This window comes from Hyla sarda, chromosome 6, assembly GCF_029499605.1.
Source record: "Hyla sarda isolate aHylSar1 chromosome 6, aHylSar1.hap1, whole genome shotgun sequence".
In the NCBI taxonomy this organism is placed as follows: domain Eukaryota; kingdom Metazoa; phylum Chordata; class Amphibia; order Anura; family Hylidae; genus Hyla; species Hyla sarda.
In genome coordinates this window covers 175,943,399-175,964,868 of record NC_079194.1, presented here as the reverse complement: position 1 = coordinate 175,964,868, position 21,470 = coordinate 175,943,399, and the positions used below count along the sequence as shown (strand labels likewise).

The 21,470-nt window shown below is 42.1% G+C and overlaps 1 protein-coding gene across 7 annotated transcripts in view; it reads left to right on the top strand.

Moving 5' to 3' along the window:
- PLCG2 (phospholipase C gamma 2) overlaps nucleotides 1–21,470 on the top strand; it is a 203,758-nt gene that overhangs the window by 141,134 nt on the left and 41,154 nt on the right. For all 7 annotated transcript variants that reach the window (XM_056525832.1, XM_056525825.1, XM_056525831.1 and 4 more), the window contains exons 17-23: nucleotides 12,359–12,531; nucleotides 12,818–13,018; nucleotides 13,539–13,658; nucleotides 14,332–14,512; nucleotides 15,820–15,882; nucleotides 17,292–17,401; nucleotides 19,673–19,766. In XM_056525832.1, the coding sequence (XP_056381807.1) occupies nucleotides 12,359–12,531; nucleotides 12,818–13,018; nucleotides 13,539–13,658; nucleotides 14,332–14,512; nucleotides 15,820–15,882; nucleotides 17,292–17,401; nucleotides 19,673–19,766 (942 nt within the window). The remainder of the gene's footprint in view (nucleotides 1–12,358; nucleotides 12,532–12,817; nucleotides 13,019–13,538; nucleotides 13,659–14,331; nucleotides 14,513–15,819; nucleotides 15,883–17,291; nucleotides 17,402–19,672; nucleotides 19,767–21,470) is intronic.

Sequence of the window (21,470 nt, the reverse complement as noted above, 5' to 3'; positions counted from 1 at the left end):
AAGTTCATGTAGATTAGCAGGAATTTCTCGTGCGGCCAGAACATCTTTAATGTTGCTGGATAGGCCTTTTTTGAAGGTCGCGCAGAGGGCCTCATTATTCCAGGACAATTCTGAAGCAAGAGTACGGAATTGTACGGCATACTCGCCAACGGAAGAATTACCCTGGACCAGGTTCAACAGGGCAGTCTCAGCAGAAGAGGCTCGGGCAGGTTCCTCAAAGACACTTCGGATTTCCGAGAAGAAGGAGTGTACAGAGGCAGTGACGGGGTCATTGCGGTCCCAGAGCGGTGTGGCCCATGACAGGGCTTTTCCGGACAGAAGGCTGACTACGAAAGCCACCTTAGACCTTTCAGTGGGAAACAGGTCCGACATCATCTCCAGATGCAGGGAACATTGGGAAAGAAAGCCACGGCAAAACTTAGAGTCCCCATCAAATTTATCCGGCAAGGATAAGCGTATCCCAGGAGCGGCCACTCGCTGCGGAGGAGGTGCAGGAGCTGGCGGAGGAGATGACTGCTGAAGCTGTGGTAGTAACTGTTGTAGCATAACGGTCAGTTGAGACAGCTGTTGGCCTTGTTGCGCTATCTGTTGTGACTGCTGGGCGACCACCGTGGTGAGGTCAGCGACAACTGGCAGAGGAACTTCAGCGGGATCCATGGCCGGATCTACTGTCACGATGCCGGCTGGCAGGTAGTGGATCCTCTGTGCCAGAGAGGGATTGGCGTGGACCGTGCTAGTGGACCGGTTCTAAGCCACTACTGGTTTTCACCAGAGCCCGCCGCAAAGCGGGATGGTCTTGCTGCGGCGGTAGTGACCAGGTCGTATCCACTAGCAACGGCTCACCTCTCTGGCTGCTGAAGATAGGCGCGGTACAAGGGAGTAGGCAAAAGCAAGGTCGGACGTAGCAGAAGGTCGGGGCAGGCAGCAAGGATCGTAGTCAGGGGCAACGGCAGAAGGTCTGGAAACACAGGCAAGGAACACACAAGGAACGCTTTCACTGGCACTAAGGCAACAAGATCCGGCAAGGGAGTGCAGGGGAAGTGAGGTGATATAGGGAAGTGCACAGGTGAACACACTAATTGGGACCACTGCGCCAATCAGCGGCGCAGTGGCCCTTTAAATCGCAGAGACCCGGCGCGCGCGCGCCCTAGGGAGCGGGGCCGCGCGCGCCGGGACAGAACAGACGGAGAGCGAGTCAGGTAGGGGAGCCGGGGTGCGCATCGCGAGCGGGCGCTACCCGCATCGCGAATCGCATCCCGGCTGGCAGCGGAATCGCAGCGCCCCGGGTCAGAGGACGTGACCGGAGCGCTGCCGCGGGGAGAGTGAAGCGAGCGCTCCGGGGAGGAGCGGGGACCCGGAGCGCTCGGCGTAACACAGGTCTTCTTTAAGGTTGTCCTGCTTTTCTTTCATTTTATAGTTTCTAGTTTTTTTCAGGGAAACACTACACCACATATAACTTTATTTGGATGTCTACCTTAAATTTTTGTTGGGTATTCATCCAATATCTATCTATATATCTATTAATCTAGAAAAGAATAACGGCAGCAAATACCAGCGTTTCCAAGTGAAGAAATGTGAAATTTATTCCATCAAAGCAGTGTACAGAGCAATGTTTCTGCTGACTCACCAAGCTATTTTCAAGATTATACTGGTGACAAGTGCTTAGAATAAATAGGTGCTTCAACCAAGTTCATCATTTACATATGAATGAACACAAGCACATAAAGTGCATAATGTAACATCATAATACATACCCTTAGGTATGACTAAGGGTGTCCATAACAACTGAAACAAGTCACATTCCTATGTCCATGTAATATGGAGTACAAAGTATTTCTTAACTGCAAATCTCATTACTGTTGGATGATATCCTGCATCATCCGCAGCACAGAAGGGGCAACCAACGTGAGCTGAAGTTTACTGCTTTACATCATCATACAATGAAATACACACTTAGCTGCAAGACCGAATTATATTCTCAGAGGTACCAAACCTATATATCTGAGGCTCTTCAATACATCACAGATTTACACATATGGAATGGGCTATGCAATTAACTTGTAACTTCAGCATTCACATATAGGAAAAATCACTCACGGTACAGATGAACCTTTTCTTTATTTCTTTTTCAATACAGCCCTTCAGACATAAAGTGCTTTCAGTACAAAAGTGTGCAGTGAGCATTGGACCGATGGTCCTGATCGTGGCACTACATTTCAGGGAGTAAATCCCCATGGCACAGGAAACATGAGACCTATTGTAGGGCGATATCAGCTGAAATCATCAAGTCTTAACCCTAGCGTTACTTGCACATAGTTATAAATAGACATAAGAAAGCATCATATAAACCTACAAAAACACTTTAAAACTACAATTTTCATTCATACCCCGCTGTATAGCGTATCTAATTCCGTGATCCAATCCACCTCTCTCTGAAGGAGGCGTTTCCTGTTCATATCCTGATTAGTGTGAACAACGACCTGTTCTATGATTTGCCATCTGAGCTCAGTAATGTTATGCCCACACTCTTTGAAATGCCGTGTTACGGTCGTCTCACCATATTTGGAACCTTCACTGTCATCTGTCTCTGTTGCCTTGAGAGTTAGCATCTTTTTTATGGCCGAACGATATTCTGTCAAACGAGTTTTCATTTCACGTGATGTCTGCCCTATATATCCCTTGCTGCACAGGCATTTCAGTAAATATATCACGTTACTGCTAGTACAAGTAAAAAACCCTTAAATTTAACCTTACGTCCCTTGGATGGGTGATGTATCACATCAGCACGAATGATGGCATTGCAATTACTGCATGATAAACATGGAAATGTCCCGTTGCAGCGTGAGGATAGGAAGGTCTGTACATCTTTTTTCTTTTTCCCTAATAATTTTACAGCAATAAATTTACAGCATGACCCCTCCCTTGTCATTAAAAGAGCTGACAAGGGAGGGGCCATAGTTGTCATGAATAAAAATTGTTACATGTTGGAAATTGAAAGACAACTATCTGATACTAAGGTATATAAAAAGTTGAGAGGTGACCCAGCACAGATATTTAAAAAAGAAATTTATGTTTTTATTACCCAAAGCACCATGGATAGTATTATTTCTGAAAAAATAGCTAAATCTTTGATTGTGGAATATTCCAGAGTGCCCATCCTATGTACCTTGCCAAAGGTCAGAAGGACCTTTGGCAAGTTACATAGGTTGGGCACTCTGGGATATTCCACAATCAAAGATTTAGCCATTTTTTCAGAAATAATACTATACATGGCACTTTGGGTAATAAAAACATCAATATACCCCATTCAGAAGGAATGGGATCCATAAGAGCAGCCTTATCAAACAATGCAAATTTGGATAATGCAACAATTTCATTCTTGATGTCGTTGCTAGACCTGGTACTAATTAAAAATTATTTTAGATTTGAAAGACTTTTGCCTCCAAACATACAGAGTTTCTATGGGGTCCTCAGTGGCCACAGGTCTAGCAAATCTATTCAGGTCAGATTTTGAGATGCAAGAAGTTTTTTCTTCCGGATTATTGGAGACATTGTCATGCTCTGGAGGAGGCATGAGGCATCTCTGTTACAATTTGTGGAGGCATTCAATCAATTACATGATACTATTAAATTTACTGTAACATATGATTCAAATAAATACGTTTTTTGGATGTAGAAGTGAGATGGGAAGAAAAAGGTTTTTCCACTACTTCACTCTAAACAATTGTATAAAAACAATATGCTACATAAGAAGAGTTAACATGCCCCTTCTGTATTTAAAGGTTTGCCAAAGAGTCAATTTATACAGGCTATGAGAATTACCAATACAGATAATGAGTACATCAAGAATAGAGATAAAATAGTGGAAAAAAATTGTGAATAAAAGGATACAGTATAAAGAAAATAGGAATGGCAGGTGAAGAAGCTGGGAAAATGTCTAGAGAAAAATTAAGAAAACGCACAAATGAGCCGTCTATGAGCCGACCGGAGTGAACCGCAGCCTCCGGTCGGCTGCTTTTTCGGCCGTATGCGGTTTCCCGACCGCAAAAATGTCGACCACGTTTTTGCTTGCGGTCGGGAAACCGCATACGGCCGAAAAAGCAGCTGACTGGAGGCTGCGGTTCACTCCGGTCGGCTCATAGACATACATTAACTACGGTTCCCGAATACGGCTGAGTGCGGGCACCACGATTAAGTCCCGCCCACCCCTCCTCCCAGCCGTATACGGGAACCGTAATTACAAACCGTAGTGTGAACCCAGCCTAATGTATATGACCACCTATGATAAGAGGATTAACATGATTAAACATACAATAGAAAAATATTTGTGATTATTAAGAGCTGACCCCAAGTATGGGAACTTATTTACCAAACCACTGATGCCTATTCATAAAAAAGGAACGACCATTGGGGACAGATTGGTGAGAAGCGATATTAGGGAAAAGAAAAAAGATGTACAGACCTTCCTCTCCTCACGCCACAACGGGACATATCCATGGCTATCATGCAGTAATTGCAATGCCATCATTCGTGGTGATGTGATACATCACCCGTCCATGGGACATAAGATTAATGTTAAAGGGGTATTCCACTTTTTTTTTTATATATCAACTGGCTCCAGAAAGTTAAACAGATTTGTAAATTACTTCTATTAAAAAATCTTAATCCTTCCAATAGTTATTAGCTTCTGAAGTTGAGTTGCTGTTTTCTGTCTAACTGCTCTCTGATGACTCATGTCCCGGGAGCTGTGCAGCTCCTATGGGGATATTCTCCCATCATGCACAGCTCCCGGGACGTGACATCATCATTGAGCAGTTAGACAGAAAACTTCAGAAGCTAATAACTATTGGAAGGATTAAGATTTTTTAATAGAAGTAATTTACAAATATGTTTAACTTTCCGGAGCCAGTTGATATATATAAAAAAAAAGGTTTTGCCTGGAATACCCCCCTTTAACCCCTTCCCGACCTATGACATACCTGTACGTCATGGGTGGCAAGGTGTTCCCGACCCATGACATACAGGTACGTCATGGACATTACTGCCGCTACTCGCGGCATCCCGCAGTGCCCGGAAAGATGGTGGCTATCACTGATAGCCAGCCATCTTACCGTGCGACCACGGGGGGTTTCGTCCCCCACCCCCCCCAGCGATCGCTGCTATCAGCTAGTCAAATCTGACTAGCTGATAGCAGCGTTTCGCTATCAGAATACTTAGCAGCGCGGTGTGTGAGTTCCGATCACGGGGATCGGGACACACACCGCTCTGCTAAGTGTCCCTGACCCGTCCCCCGGCGTCACTTACCCGTCCGAGCGGTGTCCCGAGCGGTCCCGGCGTCCTCCGTGCGGTCCCGGCTGCGCTGTGTCCCAGAGGTGAGTTTCCGGCAGCAGTGCGGCATCTTCATTGGCAGCAGTGAGATCACCGTAAAGCGATCTCACTGCTGCCTCTGGGAGTTTCAAAACTGCAACTCCCAGCATGCCCAGACAGCCTTTGGCTTTCTAGGCATGCTGGGAGTTGTAGTTTTGCAACATCTGGAGGTCCACAGTTTGGAGACCACTGTATAATGGTCTCCAATCTGTGCTCTTCCAGATGTTGCAAAACTACAAATCTCAGCATGCTCAGTCTGTCCAGGCATGCTGGGAGTTGTAGTTCTCTAACATCTGGAAGAGCACAGATTGGAGACCATTATACAGTGGTCTCCAAACTGTGGACCTCCAGATGTTGCAAAACTACAACTCCCAGCATGCCCAGACTGCCCAAGCATGCTGGAAGTTGTAGTTCGGCAACATCTGATCCTTCAGATATTGCCGAACTACAACTTCCAGCATGCCTTGGCAGTCTGGGCATGCTGGAAGTTGTAGTTTTGCAACAACTGGAGGCACACTAGTTGGGAAACATTGTCCGTTTCCTACCTCAGTGCCTCCAGCTGTTGCAATTGTTGCAAAACTATAACTCCCAGCATGCACTGACAGACCATGCATGCTGGGAGTTGTAGTTTTGCAACAGCTGGAGGCACACTGGTTTGGAAACACTACGTTTGGTTGCAAAACACTTGAAAGTTTATTACTTAACTTAGTGTTTCCAAACCAGTGTTCCTCCAGCTGTTGCAAAACTACAACTCCCAGCATGCACGGACAGCCAAAGGGCATGCTCGGAGTTTGCAACAGCTGGATGTTTGCCCCCTCCCCCCAATGTGAATGTACAGGGTACACTCACATGGGCGGAGGTTTACAGTGAGTGCTGCAAGTTTGAGATGGCGCAAATTTTGCGCTGCAGCTCAAACTTCCAGCGGCAAACTTGCTGTGAACCTCTGCCCATGTGACTGTACCCTAAAAACACTACACTACACTGACACTAACCTAAAATAAAAAGTCAAAAACACTACATATACACATACCCCTACACAGCCCCCCTCCCCCCAAAAAATGAAAAACGTCTGGTACGCTACTGTTTCCAAAACGGAGCCTCCAGCTGTTGCAAAATAATAACTCCCAGTATTGCCGGACAGCCATTGACTGTCCAGGCATGCTGGGAGTTTTGCAACAGCTGGAGGCACCCTGTTTGGGAATCACTGGCGTAGAATACCCCTATGTCCACCCCTATGCAAATCCCTAATTCAGGCCTCAAATGCGCATGGCGCTCTCTCACTTTGGAGCCCTGTCGTATTTCAGGGCAACAGTTTTGGGACACATATGGGGTATCGCCGTACTCGGGAGAAATTGCCTTACAAATTTTGGGGGGCTTTTTCTTCTTTAACCCCTTATGAAAAGGTGAAGTTGGGGTCTACACCAGCATGTTAGTGTAAAAAAATTAATTTTTTACACTGACATGCTGGTGTTGCCCTATACTTTTCATTTTCACAAGAGGTAAAAGGGAAAAAAGACCCTCTAAATTTGTAATGCAATTTCTCCCGAGTACGGCGATACCCCATATGTGGGCGCAAAGTGCTCTGGGGGCGCACAACAAAGCTCAGAAGGGAGAGTGCGCCATGTACATTTGAGGCGATTTGCACAGGGGTGGCTGATTGTTACAGCAGTTCTGACAAACGCAAAACAATAAATATGTGACCCCATTTTGGAAACTACACCCCTCACGGAATGTAATAAGGGGTGCAGTGAGCATTTACACCCCACTGGTGTATGACAGAGTTTTGGAACAGTGGTCTGTGAAAATGAAAAATAAAATTTTTGATTTGCACAGTCCACTGTTTCAAATATCTGTCAAACGCCAGTGAGGTGTAAATGCTCACTGCACCCCTTATTAAATTCCATGAGGGGTATAGTTTCCAAAATGGGGTCACATGTGGGGGGGGGTCCACTGTTCTGGCACCATAGGGGCTTCCTAAATGGGACATGCCCCCCAAAAACCCTTTCAGAAAAACTCACTCTCCAAAATCCCATTGTCGCTCCTTCCCTTCTGAGCCCTCTACTGCGCCCGCCGAACACTTTACATACGCATATGAGGTATTTCCTTACTCAAGAGAAATTGGGTTACCAATTTTAGGGTGATTTCTCTCCTTTTACCCCTTGTAAAAATTCAAAAATTGGGTCTACAAGAAAATGCGAGTGTAAAAAATGAAGATTTAGAATTTTCTCCTTCACTTTGCTGCTATTCCTGTGAAACACCTAAAGGGTTAAAACACTTACTGAATGTCATTTTGAATACTTTGGGGGGTGCAGTTTTTATAATGGGGTCATTTATGGGGTATTTCTAATATGAAGATCCTTAAAATCCACTTCCAACCTGAACTGGGCCCTGAAAAATTACGATTTTGAAAATCTTGAGAAAAATTGGAAAATTGCTGCGGAACTTTGAAGCCCTCTGGTGTCTTCCAAAAGTAAAAACTTGTAAATTTTTTAATGCAAACACAAAGTAGACATATTGTATATGTGAATCAATATGTAATTTATTTGGAATATCCATTTTCCTTTCAAGCAGAGACTTTCAAAGTTAGAAAAATGCTAAATTTTCAAAATTTTCATGAAATTTTTAGATTTTTTACCAAGAAAGGATACAAATATCAGTGAAATTTTACCGATAACATAAAGTAGAATATGTCACGAAAAAACAATCTCGGAACCAGAATGATAAGTAAAAGCATTCCAGAGATATTAATGTTTAAAGTGACAGTGGTCAGATTTTCAAAAAATGCCCAGGTCATGAAGGTGAAAATGGGCTGGGTCATGAAGGGGTTAAGGGTTTTTCACTTGTACTAGCAGTAACGTGATATATTTACTGAAATGCCTGAGTGGCAAGGGATACGTAGGTCAGACATCACGTAATATTAAAACTCGTTTGACAGAACATCGTTCGGCCATAAAAAAGATGCTAATTATCAAGACAACAGAGACAGATGACAGTGAAGGTTCTAAAAATGGTGAGACGACCGTAGCACGGCATTTCAAAGAGTGTGGGTATAACATTACTGAGCTCAGATGGCAAATCATAGAACAGGTCGTTGTTCACACTAATCAGGATATGAATAGGAAACACCTCCGCCAGAGAGAAGTGGATTGGATCACGGAATCAGACACGCTTGTACCGCAGGGTATGAATGAAAATTGTAGTTTTAAAGTGTTTTTGTAGGTTTATATTATGCTTTCTTATGTCTATTTATAATATGAGTAACTATGTGCAAGTAACGCTAGGGTTAAGACTTGATGATTGCAGCTGATATCGCCCTACAATAGGTCTCATGTTTCCTGTGCCATGGGGATTTACTCCCTGAAACGTAGTTCCACGACCAGGAACATCAGTCCAATGCTTCAACTTACTGCACACTTTTGTACTGAAAGCACTTTATGTCTGAAGGACTGTATTGAAAAAGAAATAAAGAAAATGAAAGTAATTGAAAAAAAGTTAATCTGTACCGTGAGTGATTTTTCCTATATGTGAATGCTGAAGTTACAAGTTAATTGCATAGCCCATTCCATATGTGTAACTCTGTGTTACATCATAATACATACATACAGTGGGGGGAAAAAGTATTTAGTCAGCCACCAATTGTGCAAGTTCTCCCACTTAAAAAGATGAGAGAGGCCTGTAATTTTCATCATAAGTATACCTCAACTATGAGACACAATGAGAAAAAAATCCATTAAATCACATTGTCTGATTTTTAAAGAATGTATTTGCAAATTATGGTGGAAAATAAGTATTTGGTCAATAACAAAAGTTCATCTCAATACTCTGTTATATACCCTTTGTTGTCAATGACAGAGGTCAAACGTTTTCTGTAAGTCTTTACAAGGTTTTCACACACTGTTGCTAGTATTTTAGCCCATTCTTCCATGCAGATCTCCTCTAGAGTAGTGATGTTTTGGGGCTGGGGCTGTCGCTGGGCAACACAGACTTTCAACTCCCTCAAAAGGTTTTCTATGGTGTTGAGATCTGGAGACTGGCTAGGCCACTCCAGGACCTTGAAATGCTTCTTATAAAGCCACTGCTTCATTGCCCGGGCAGCAGTTTAGGGATCATTGTCATGCTGAAAGACCCAACCACATTTCATCTTTAATGCCCTTGCTGATGGAAGGAGGTTTTCATTCAAAATCTCACAATACATGGCCCCATTCATTCTTTCCTTTACACGGATCAGTTGTCCTGGTCCCTTAGCAGAAAAACAGCCCTAAAGCATGAGTTTTTACCAAAAAGTTCTACTTTGGTTTCATTTGACCATATGACATTCTCCCAATACTCTTCTGGATCATCTAAATGCTCTCTAGCAAACTTCAGACGGGCCCGGACATGTACTGGCTTAAGCAGGGGGACATGTCTGGCACAGCATGATTTGAGTCTCTGGTGGCATAGTGTGTTATGGATGGTACCTTTGTTACTTTGGTCCCAGCTCTCTGCAGGTCATTCACTAGGTCCCCCCGTGTGGTTCTGCGATTTTTGCTCACCGTTCTTGTGATTATTTTGACACCATGGGGTGAGATCTTGCTTGGAGCCCCAGATCGAGGGAGATTAGGAGTGGTCTTTTATGTCTTCCATTTTCTAATAATTGCTCCCACAGTTGATTTATTCACACCAAGCTGCCTGGTGCAGGTCTACAATTTTATTTCTGGTGTCCTTCGACAGCTCTTTGGTCTTGGCCATAGTGGAGTTTGGAGTGTGACTGTTTGAGGTTGTGGACATGTGTCTTTTATCCTGATAACAAATTCAAAAAGGTGCCATTAATACAAGTGGAGGACAGAGGAAACTCTTAAAGAAGAAGTTACAGGTCTACAGAAATCTTGCTTGTTTGTAGGGGACCAAATACTTTTTTTCCACCATAATTTGCTAATAAATTCTTTAAAAATCAGACAATGTGATTTTATGGATTTTTTTTTTCTCATTATGTCTCTCACAGTTGAGGTACACCTATGATGAAAATTACAGGCCTCTCTCATCTTTTTAAGTGGGATAACTTGCACAATAAGTGGCTGACTAAATACTTTTTTTGCCCCACTGTACAATAAAAGTGCAATCCAGTGTACAAATATACAGGTAAATGCATGTATATCATTAAACAGTTAGTACATATAGCCACAGTGTATAAAGTGCATATTGTGATATTGTTCACATTTCTGTAGCCATTTGGTCAGGGCATAACACCCACCTATTCATAAATACTGTAATAGAGGCATTGGTGTGGTATACAAACAACCAGCATGGTGAAAGCAAACTGCGCACACGCCTGATTGGTGCCCATAGGGGAAAGAGAGCCACGTCACAGTCAATCAAGATGCTTAAATTTGAGCATCCCTTCCTAGCAACTATGTGTCCAGTCTCTTGCACAGGCTCATTCCTAAATGTGACAGTCACATCCTCCATCTTAGAAACTAGCATACAAATACATTTAAATGACACCTGAGCATGAGTAAAGCTGGCTTACAAGTAAGTAAATATATTTTAAATATACATTGTCTCACATAGGTGAGTACATACCTCACATATTTGTAAATATTTTATTACATCTTTTAAGTGACGACTCTGAAGAAATGGCACTCTGCTACAATGTAAAGTAGTGCCCATCCTGTATAACAGTGTTTAATGTTGTGTTCCCTCAGAATAACTCAACATACAGCCATTAAAGTCTAAACCTTGGCAATTTGGTGCAATTAGACATTTTCCCTCCCTGTTGTCATGTGACCTGTTAGTGCAACAAGGTCTCAGGTGCGAATGGGGATGCGATAAAATTTAGTGTTATCGTTCTCACACTCTCTAATTCTGACCATGGGAAGTTTAACATGGCACCTCATGGCAAAGAACTCTCTGAGGATCTGAGAAAAGAATTATTACTCTACATTAAGATGACCTAGGCTATAAGAAGATTCCCAAGGCCCTGAAACTGAGCTGAAGCATGGTGGGCAAGACCATACAGCAGTTTCACAGGACAGGCTCCACGCACAGGCTGGGTGCAGGTGCTCAGTGTCATATGCAAAAGTTGTTATTGGGAATATATAGGTATAAGTGCTGCCAGTATTTATGCAGAGCTTGAAGAGGGCAGGGGACTCAGGATGCCACACACTGCATCAAATTGGTCTGCATGTCTGACATCCCAGAAGGAAGCCTCTTCTAAAGATGATGCACAAGAACCTGTAAACCGTTTGCTGCAGATGGTGTCAAGTGTATGTGGCGGCACGAGTGCTGCTGCCACTGGGAAGCTCCAGTTCATTAAGGGAACCGTGAATACCAACATGTACTGTAACATACTGAAGCAGAGCATGATCTCCTCCCTTTGGAGACTGGGCCGCAGGGCAGTATTCTAAAATGATAACAACATCAAACATACCTCCAAGAGGACCACTGTCTTGCTAAAGAAGCTGAGGGTAAATATGGGAACCAATCTAACGCGCATATGCATTTTGTTTTTCTGGCACTGGTTGTTTGTATACCATGAATGAGTGTCATTCACTGCCCCACTCTTTATACACTGTGGCCTTATATGCTAATTGTATAATTAAACACATTAATACACCTGTGTACTCGGATTGCACGTTATTGTATGTATATATGCATGTATTGTTTTGTTATAATTTGCATGTTATACTTTTGTATTAATTGATATGTAAATATGAACTTCATTGAAGCATCTATTCATTCCAAGGACTTGTCACCATTATTAACTTGAAAATGGCTGGGTGAGCCAGCAGAAACGTTGCTCTGTACACTTCTTTGATGAATACATTTCACATGCTGAAAAGGCTTGTGTGTGCTGCAGTTCTCATTCTGTACAAGTGGGGAGTCCCTGACAAGGGCTTCTACACCTGTGAGAAACTTCAGAAATTTTTGGAATGATATTCCTAACCTTTTTGTGCTGCTCTTCTGTGTATGTTTTATATATCTATCTATATATTATTATATATTGTTTTCTTAGTCAATGAAAGATCAGCATTTGCAAGAAAAATGGTTCCACGGTGGGATGAGTGAAGGGCGATTCATGGCTGAGCGTCTTCTGCAGGAGTACTGTGCGGAGATGGGGGGCAAAGATGGAACATTCTTAGTGAGACAAAGTGGAACTTACCAGGATAACTATACTCTCTCTTTCTGGTATGTCTAAGACAAATTATATATCAGAAGATCAAATGAACCTTCTTTTTATGTTAAAAATATATTGTGTAGCTAGAAAGTGCAGAGATAGTAGTTGCACCAGGCCTCTACTCTTAAAGGGTTCCAATGAACACCAATACTAAAAGATGAATACTCACTGAGACATTAGAGTAAAGTAGCATACAACTACAACCCATAATATAATCTTGAGTCTATTACTAATTTTCCTAGATGGTATATTGTATGTATAATGTATACATTAAAGTCCTTGTGTTTGGTTTTCCAGGAGATCAGGTAGAGTGCAACACTGTCTAATCCGCTCCTGTACAGATGGAGAGTATGTAAAGTATTGCCTTACGGACAACTTAACATTCAATAGCGTTTATGAACTGATACAACACTACAAAGAGTCCTCGCTGCGCTGTTCCGAATTTGAGCTGAGATTAACAGATGGCGTTCCCAACCCCAATCCACATTTATCTAAGCCGTAAGTAATCTCCACACCTAGATAGTGAGGCAACACAAAAGATGACTGCTTCCACTTAAGCTGGCACAGGCTTAATGTTAAAAGTATATGAACTTATTTAATTTTAAAGGGGTCATTCCTTGTGCCTTAAATCTTTCCATTAGATGGATCTTTTGTTGACTAAAAGATCATAAAAAGACCCACTGATGGAAATCTTTGCTGTTATGAGAAAATGTCAGCAGTCTTCCAGAGTAAGAGACACTCTCTTTAAAAGTCTCTTTAAATAGACTACTCTGTAATATGCAGGGTACCACCTTGATGACTACCATATTCTTTTATGTAGTATATGGAAAGGGGTTGTCAAAAACAGACAACCCTTTTAATCTGATTTGCCCCATCAAGATAATGTATAGGAGTGTGGTTAAAGGGCAATAGTGCTGTATGCTATATGTTATGTAACATTTTTTTAAATGCAATATTCCTAATTGTAAGCTTTCAGTTTGAGAAAAAACATCTCTGAGAATGATGTTGTTTGTAATAGATGGTACTATGAAAACCTTAGTCGAGGAGAAGCAGAGGAAATGTTGATGAGAATTCCTCGGGATGGAGCTTTTCTGATACGAACAAGAGACAACCCAGACTCTTATGCTATTACTTTCAGGTAAGAGTACGGCATTAAAGAACTTTCCATGTTTTACACATGGAAATTGTGTGCATATTGTTTGCATGCTGTAAGATCAGTCACTTTATGTACTATTTGTAGCTAAAATGCAGTCACACAGTCGTCATGTTCCGGGTTTTTATCTTCTGCCCCATACATCTTTTCACTTATGTACAGAACATCAAAGATGCTTTGTATCTCCACTGCTCTTCATTCATGCTTCCTTCTTGTTTCAGCCAAAAAAAAGCTTGGCAGCATGAACATGCCATACATGCCATACAGAGCTAGATAACATAATGAAAATAGAAAATATTTACTTCTGATGCATAGTGGTGGCATCACCTGATAAGTATTCACACACATACAGGTAATTCGTAATATATAGTATGTGGCTTATCTATTTTAAGCTATATCTTCCAGTGATCTAGTCATCAGCACCCACCTAATGTATCTCAGAGGACTCACATGTAAACACTTCCTAGATAAGTAATTTGAAAAACACCATAAAGTGGTGTAGGTAGGGCGTGTTGTTACACAACTGCACTGTTGGGTTTCAAACAGATCCAGTGACAACAATGTTCTGGGATCTGAGATAATGTAACACTTCTGAGATGCTGCCTCCTGTTTTCTGCATAAAATACATGATACTGTCTATGTTTGTTATTTTTTTTAGGGCAGAGGGAAAAATTAAGCACTGCAGAATCCAAAAAGATGGCCGTCTGTTTGTTCTTGGGACTTCTGCCTATTTTGAGAATTTGGTGGAGCTGGTGAATTATTATGAGAAGCATGCTTTGTACAGAAAAATTAAGTTACGGTACCCGGTGACTGAAGAACTACTGACAAGACTGACTGCTGTATGTGATATATCTCATTTATTAATTTACCAAGCTAACTTCACCATAGATTTCAGCCCTGAAAAACAGATACATGCATCTATATATGCATGCAAAATGATAAAATTATGATTTATTAGTATGATTAAGACTACAGCATTTATACAAAAAGGGATTTAATTTTATTCCAAAAACCATGATTCAATCCAAAATAAGAGGTGCAGTATAAGTTTTCACTTGTTTTTTGGGGGGCACAAATACCCATAAAAAGGCCAACACCGCCTTTGTGCCGCAACTAGGTGGTGGTAGGCAATTACTAAACGTATTTTTGGGTTTGGCATTTTTCCCTGCCATAGTTTCAACATCTACGGAGGAAAGTGGTGATTAATAGTTTCACTACCTCCATTGGTGGTACAGTATCTAGTGCTGCATAGCACAGTGCTGTATAGTGTCCCTGCTGGTAGCAGAACTGACCTGTGCCTGCAGCTATACAGCTACAGCTCATGCTAGGCAGGAGATATACAGTGCATATCTCCTGCCCAGCAAGAATATACAGTAAACCAGTGATCAGTATAGATCGCTGGTTTACTGTAACATCTTGCTGAGATGGATGCTATGTGTGCGCCAAGCAAGGAAAGCGTTAGCAAGCATTGCTGGCATAATCACTAGAGGTGGGGCAATACTAGACCAGGAACGAGGTGGGTAAATGATCTTCTCTACTCACAGTAGACAGCCATCTATATAGTTGGCTGTTTACCTGTCCAATGAGTTAACTAGTGCTCAGCCCAGTAGGGTGTTACAGCAAACCAGCCATCTATATAGACACAGGTAAATGCACGCTTAGCCAGTCATTAGAAGAGGCATATTACAGCTGTAGCCCTTGATTGGCTGAGTGGGCATCTTCCATATGTATATCTGATTTAAAGGCAATTTGTCAGTTCTATATCATGCTCAGAGCTGTAGACATAGGCCGACATCTGAAAGAAAAAAACAATAGCTGATGGCTATTTGCAAAGTTTTAAAATCATGTTTTACTTCTAAGCTGAAGTGCCATAGGCAGTGCTGAGCTGTGGCATGCTTGGCCTTCAGCAATGAGCCTTGCGCACCATTCATGCAGGCAAGGAGGGTCATGGGGGGTATGCATGCTGCAACTCATCATGGCCTTTTTGACACTTGAGTTTGAAAGGAAAACATGACTTTATATCTTTGCAAACAGCTATCAGTCAAGAGCTATCTGCCCATGTCTAAAGTGCTAAGATTCCCTTTAAAAAATGTTCCTGTATCTATTTAGAAAATTCTTCTGTAATAACATGTTTCTTGTACTTTAGGAAAAGGATGGGGGCACCATTTATGGTACTTATGTGGATCCCAAAGATATCTCACCAGCCATGGTATGCAATCACTGACATAGTAATAAGCTAAGAACATAATATATAGTCTTTCTACATGGCTCATTCTACATAGCATGGTTGAAAGAAGACATGATGGGGCAAGTTTATCAAAACCTGTGCAGAGAAATAGTTGACCAGTTGCCCATAGCGACCAATCAGATTGCTTCTTTCATTTTTTTTAAAATGCCTTTAAAAAAAGGAAGCAATCTGATTGGTTGCTACTGGCAACTGCACCACATTTTCTCTGCACAGGTTTTAATAAATCTCCCCCAAATGTCCATCAAGTTCATACAAGGATGTGGAGAAGTGGGTTGGGATGTGAAGATGACACATTCCCTTTAAACCTATGCTCATTGAGCGCTTAAAGGAGATCTGCAGTGAAAAACACTTATCTGCAGGATAGAGGATAAGTGTCTGATCGTGGGGGGGGGGGGGGGGGGGGGTCTAAACACTGGGACACCCAGCGATCTCCTGTACGGGGCCCCGGCTTTGCCGCAGCTCTCCCGTGCAGGAGGCGTGTCGGCCACAGCATGACATCACGGCTGATAAGCCCCCTCTATGTATCTCTATGTGAGAGGCAGAGATGCAGCGTTCATGCATCCCTGCCTCTCCCATAGAGCTGTATGGGGGCGGGCACAGCCGCGGTAATGCTGGGTCCCTGTATGGGAGATCGCGGAGGGTCCCAACGGTTGGACCCCACGCTATCAGACACTTATTCCCTATCCTATGGATAGGGAATAAGTGTCTTACACTGCAGTTCTCCTTTAATAGTCCAGGTGGCAGTCCTAATCAGTAATGGACAGCTTAGTACAGACAGGCTGTCAGATACCGAGTAGGACCACCTACTGGACTCCTAAATTTAGAGAAAACAGAAATTCATAAGCAACAATTTCTAGTCCTACTAAATCTTATTGCAACTAAGATAATTTCCTTGTATACAGGGAAACTTTCTTACTTATGTTTATCTACCCTCTTTTTGATAACTTACAGACCGTTGAAGAGTTTATTTACAATGGTTGTTTTCAATGCAGTTTTAGTTGCAGATTTTTTGATAAATGGCATAGATTATAACATTTAAAGGGGTACTCCGGTGGAAAACATTTTTTTTTTAATCAACTGGTGCCAGAAAGTTAAACAGATTTGTAAATTACTTCTATTAAAAAATCTTTACCCTTCCAGTACTTTTTAGCGGCTGTATTCTACAGAAATTCTTTTCTTTTTGAGTAAATTTTTTGTCTTGTCCACAGTGCTCTCTGCTGACATCTCTGTCTGTGTCAGGAACTGTCCAGAGCAGCATATGTTTGCTATTGGGATTTTCTCCTGCTCTGGACAGTTCCTGTCACCGGAGTACCCCTTTAACCTTGTTTTCTATTTCTACATTATAATCAATATATTGTATGTCATTCAAGCCACAAGGAACAGTTAGAGCGTTATACAGCTACATGGCTACGAGAAATGATGAGCTGAGCTTCTGCACAGGCGCCCTGATTCACAATGTTGCTAAAGTCTCTGATGGATGGCAAGTAACAATTACGATTTTACACATGACTAATTTCATTAAATCTGGAATTTTATAACATGTCTTAATACTACCTGGAGAGGCTATTGTTACTGGGGAGAAAGGGTACATAAAGCCTAAATGTATGGGGGTGGGAGATGTAACACTGAGATAAACAATGTGGGAGCTTCAATGGGAGCCTATTTGGTTGTCACCCATCTCTCCCAGACCCAGCTATAAACTAAGAAAAAGCTGATTGGAGGAAGAAGAAGGACACATTTTTGACTTCTTGGTTCTGTGTCAGAACATATCATTAATGATAATTATTAGTTACAATTTTTACATCTACAACCTAAGAATGTCACTGTAAAATTGGTCATGAGCGTACCTACAGCATATGGAACCTGGGGCGGATTGAATATTTGGCACCCCCCACTCCTCCTCCTCACACACAAAAGATTGCAAAAAAATATATAAAAAAATATGCAAAAACTGTATCAAAGCAAAGAAAAATATTCTATGCATGAGATAATACTGTATAAATTTTAATAACATTGATAAAATTACCAGATAACATAAGTATGCAAGGAGCAAAATATCACCATACTGTTACTGCCCATACCCAGTATACCAAGACAAATATCACTAATAATACTGGTACAAAAAAAACAAAAAAAAAATTAATAAAAAATTATCGGCAACTCCAAACAAAATGATACATGTGTACAACTGCTAGTTTTACACCACACTATGAAAACCACTACCATTCTCACTGCCTAATACTGCTTTATTGTTACTGAGTAAAACACCAATATTTCCACAGACAGTGACCACAGATTGATAGATACAAGCTGTAGGCTGGCGCTCTGCAGACCATATTAGTGATTACAGTTACATACAGTTATATCAGGTGATGTCTTCTCTGATCAGAGTCGTTCAGCTTTTTTTTTCTTCTCCATCTGGCCCAGGCCTTCATAAAAACTTTTCCTAGCCAAGACTTGTCTCCAAAGAATCTGCCATACAAGTTTTTAGGCTCCTTTCTCCAGCACAATAATCACCTCTTTACAAACTCCCCATCTGTATTGCTTCACACAGTAATAGTGTCCATTTGTGCCTTCATATAGTATTTGGGCCCCCTCTATGCACTCATATAGTAGATAGACCCCCCACACTGCCACTATATAGTATTTAGGCCTTCACACTGCCACCATACACTATTAGGTTCCATACTGCTCCCATATTGTAGTTAAGCCACCTCTGTGCCCCCATTCAGTAGTTAGGCCACCTCTGTGCCCAATATAGTAGCTTGGCCCCTTACACTGCCCCCATATAGTAGTTAGGCCCTCACAATGTCACCATATGCTTTTAGGCTCCATTGCACCCCAAATAGTAGTAATGTCCCCTTCTGCCCCCATTTAGTAGTAATGTCCCCTGTGCCTCTATATAGTAGTACTGTACCCGTGCTCCAATTAGTATTATTGTCCCCTGTTCCCCATATAGTAGTATTGCCCCCTGTGCCCCATATAGTAGTAATGTCCCTTGTGCCCCATATAGTAGTAATGCCCTCTTTGCCCCATATAATAGTAATGTCCCCTGTGCTCCTATATAGTAGTAATGTGCCCTGCACCTCCAAATAGCAGTAATGACTCCTGTGCCTCTATAAAACAGTAATGTCCCCTGTGCCCAATATAGTAGTAATGTCACCTGTACCCCTAATTTAGTGATGCCCCCTTGCTACTGTAATTATGGCCTCCTTGTGCCCCCTCCCATGCTTCCATACAATAAAAGTATCCCATGCGCCCCCCATGCTTCCATGCAATAATAATATACCTGTGCCCCTACCACTGTAATAATGTCCCCTGCGGACCACATGTGCTTTTTTTTACAATAATAATGTCCACTATGCAAAAAAAAAAAACCTTATACTAGCCTATTCCTGGTTTTTATGATGAATATAGCAGCTTTTTCCCTGTAAGCCACGATACAGGATCCCCGACAAGACCCGATGACATTATTGTGATGGCCAGTGCAGGAATTATAGCCTATGAGGAAATGGTAGAGCAGGGAATGACAGCTCCCACTCCCCCCATTTTGAGCCTGGAGGATGCAGATGTTGTGAATGGCAGCAGTTGCCTTGAGGTCCTTGGTACCGGGCCACAGAGGTGGCTCGGGCTTGCAGCCCCAATGCTAGGTGCTAGTGGTGCCCCTAATGGGACTGTGGGGGCTAGTTGGGGACCACACCTCTGCCCCATTATAAGTACAGCACTGAATGATGTATCTCTGATTTTACAGGTGGAAAGGGGACTATGGAGATAAGCTGCAGGGCTACTTTCCATCAAATTATGTAGAGGATATATCAACGAATGATGAGGGATTTACCAATCAGGTAAGAGATTCAGGTTAATCGGCTGGGCAGTCATATTTATTTATTTAGTCTTTAACTATGGATTTTACTATTGTACAGGGTGGGACATTTATATGCATACACCTTAATAAAATGGGAATGGTTGGTGATATTTTTTATATAACTGTTTATTGTTATTTTTGTAAGAGAAAAAAAATAAAACAACATACATTATCAACAATAGATAGGGCATATTAACTTCCTGTTTGTGGCACATTAGTATATGTGAGGGGGGAAACTTTTCAAGATGGGTGGTGACCATGGTGGCCATTTTGAAGTTGGCAATTTTGAATCCAACTTTTGTTTTTTCAATAGGAAGAGGGTCATGTGACACATCAAACGTATTGGGAATTTCACAAGAAAAACAATGATGTGCTTGGTTTTAACGTAACTTTATTCTTTCATGAGTTATTTACAAGTTTCTGACCACTTATAAAATGTGTTCAATGTTCTGCCCATTGTGTTGGATTGTCAATGCAACCCTCTTCTCCCACTCTTCACACACTGATAGCAACACCACAGGAGAAATGCTAGCACAGGCTTCCAATATCCGTAGTTTCAGGTTCTGCACATCTCGTATCTTCACAGCATAGACAATTGCCTTCAGATGACCCCAAAGATAAAAGTCTAAGGGGGTCAGATCGGGAGACCTTGGGGGCCATTCAACTGGCCCATGACGACCAATCCACTTTCCAGGAAACTTCATCTAGGAATGCTCGGACCTGACACCCATAATGTGGTGGTGCACCATCTTGCTGGAAAAACTCAGGGAACGTGCCAGGTCCGAGCATTCCTAGATGAACACATTTTATAAGTGGTCAGAAACTTGTAGATAACTCATGAAAGAACAAAGTTACGTTAAAATCAAGCACATCATTGTTTTTCTTGTGAAATTCCCAATAAGTTTGATGAGTCACATGACCCTCTTCCTAATGAAAAAACAAAAGTTGTATTCAAAATGGCTGACTTCAAAATGGCCGCCATGGTCACCACCCATCTTGAAAAGTTCCCCCCCCCCTCACATATACTAATGCGCCACAAACGGGAAGTTAATATTACCAACCATTCCCATTTTATTAAGGTGTATCTATATAAATGGCCCACCCTGTATTATAATATAAGTTGTATTTGTGTACATAGGGGCATTATTATATTAGCTGTATTTTTGTACATAAGGAACAGTATTATAGTAGTTACTGTATATTTTTGTACATAGGGAACAGTATTTAGTGGTTACATTCTTGCACATAGGGTACAGTATTACATTCTTATACATAGAGTAGGACTGGGCGGTATGACCAAATATGTGTATCACGGTATATTTGTAATTTATGGCGGTCCACGGTATATAATGGTATTCCCCCCCCAAAATAAATTATTAGCCCAGCGCTGCGCTGTCCCTATCGGGGAACTACTCACATCACCCGTAAGCGCTGCCCTCCTCGTCCTGTTTGTTACAGCCGCCTGTGCTTACACTCTATAGCTGTATCCCTATGCCCGGGCTGCAAAAGGTAAACAAAAATAAACTTTAGCACATGTTCCTACGTTGGCCTTACGCTCTTCCTGTGGACGTGAACGTCGGACAGCCGTCAGCCTATCACTGGCCGCAGCGATGTTCCACCTCGGCCGGTGATAGGCTAAGCCCACTGTCATGTAAGAAGGCTTTCGTTGAGGTGGCGGGCGAGA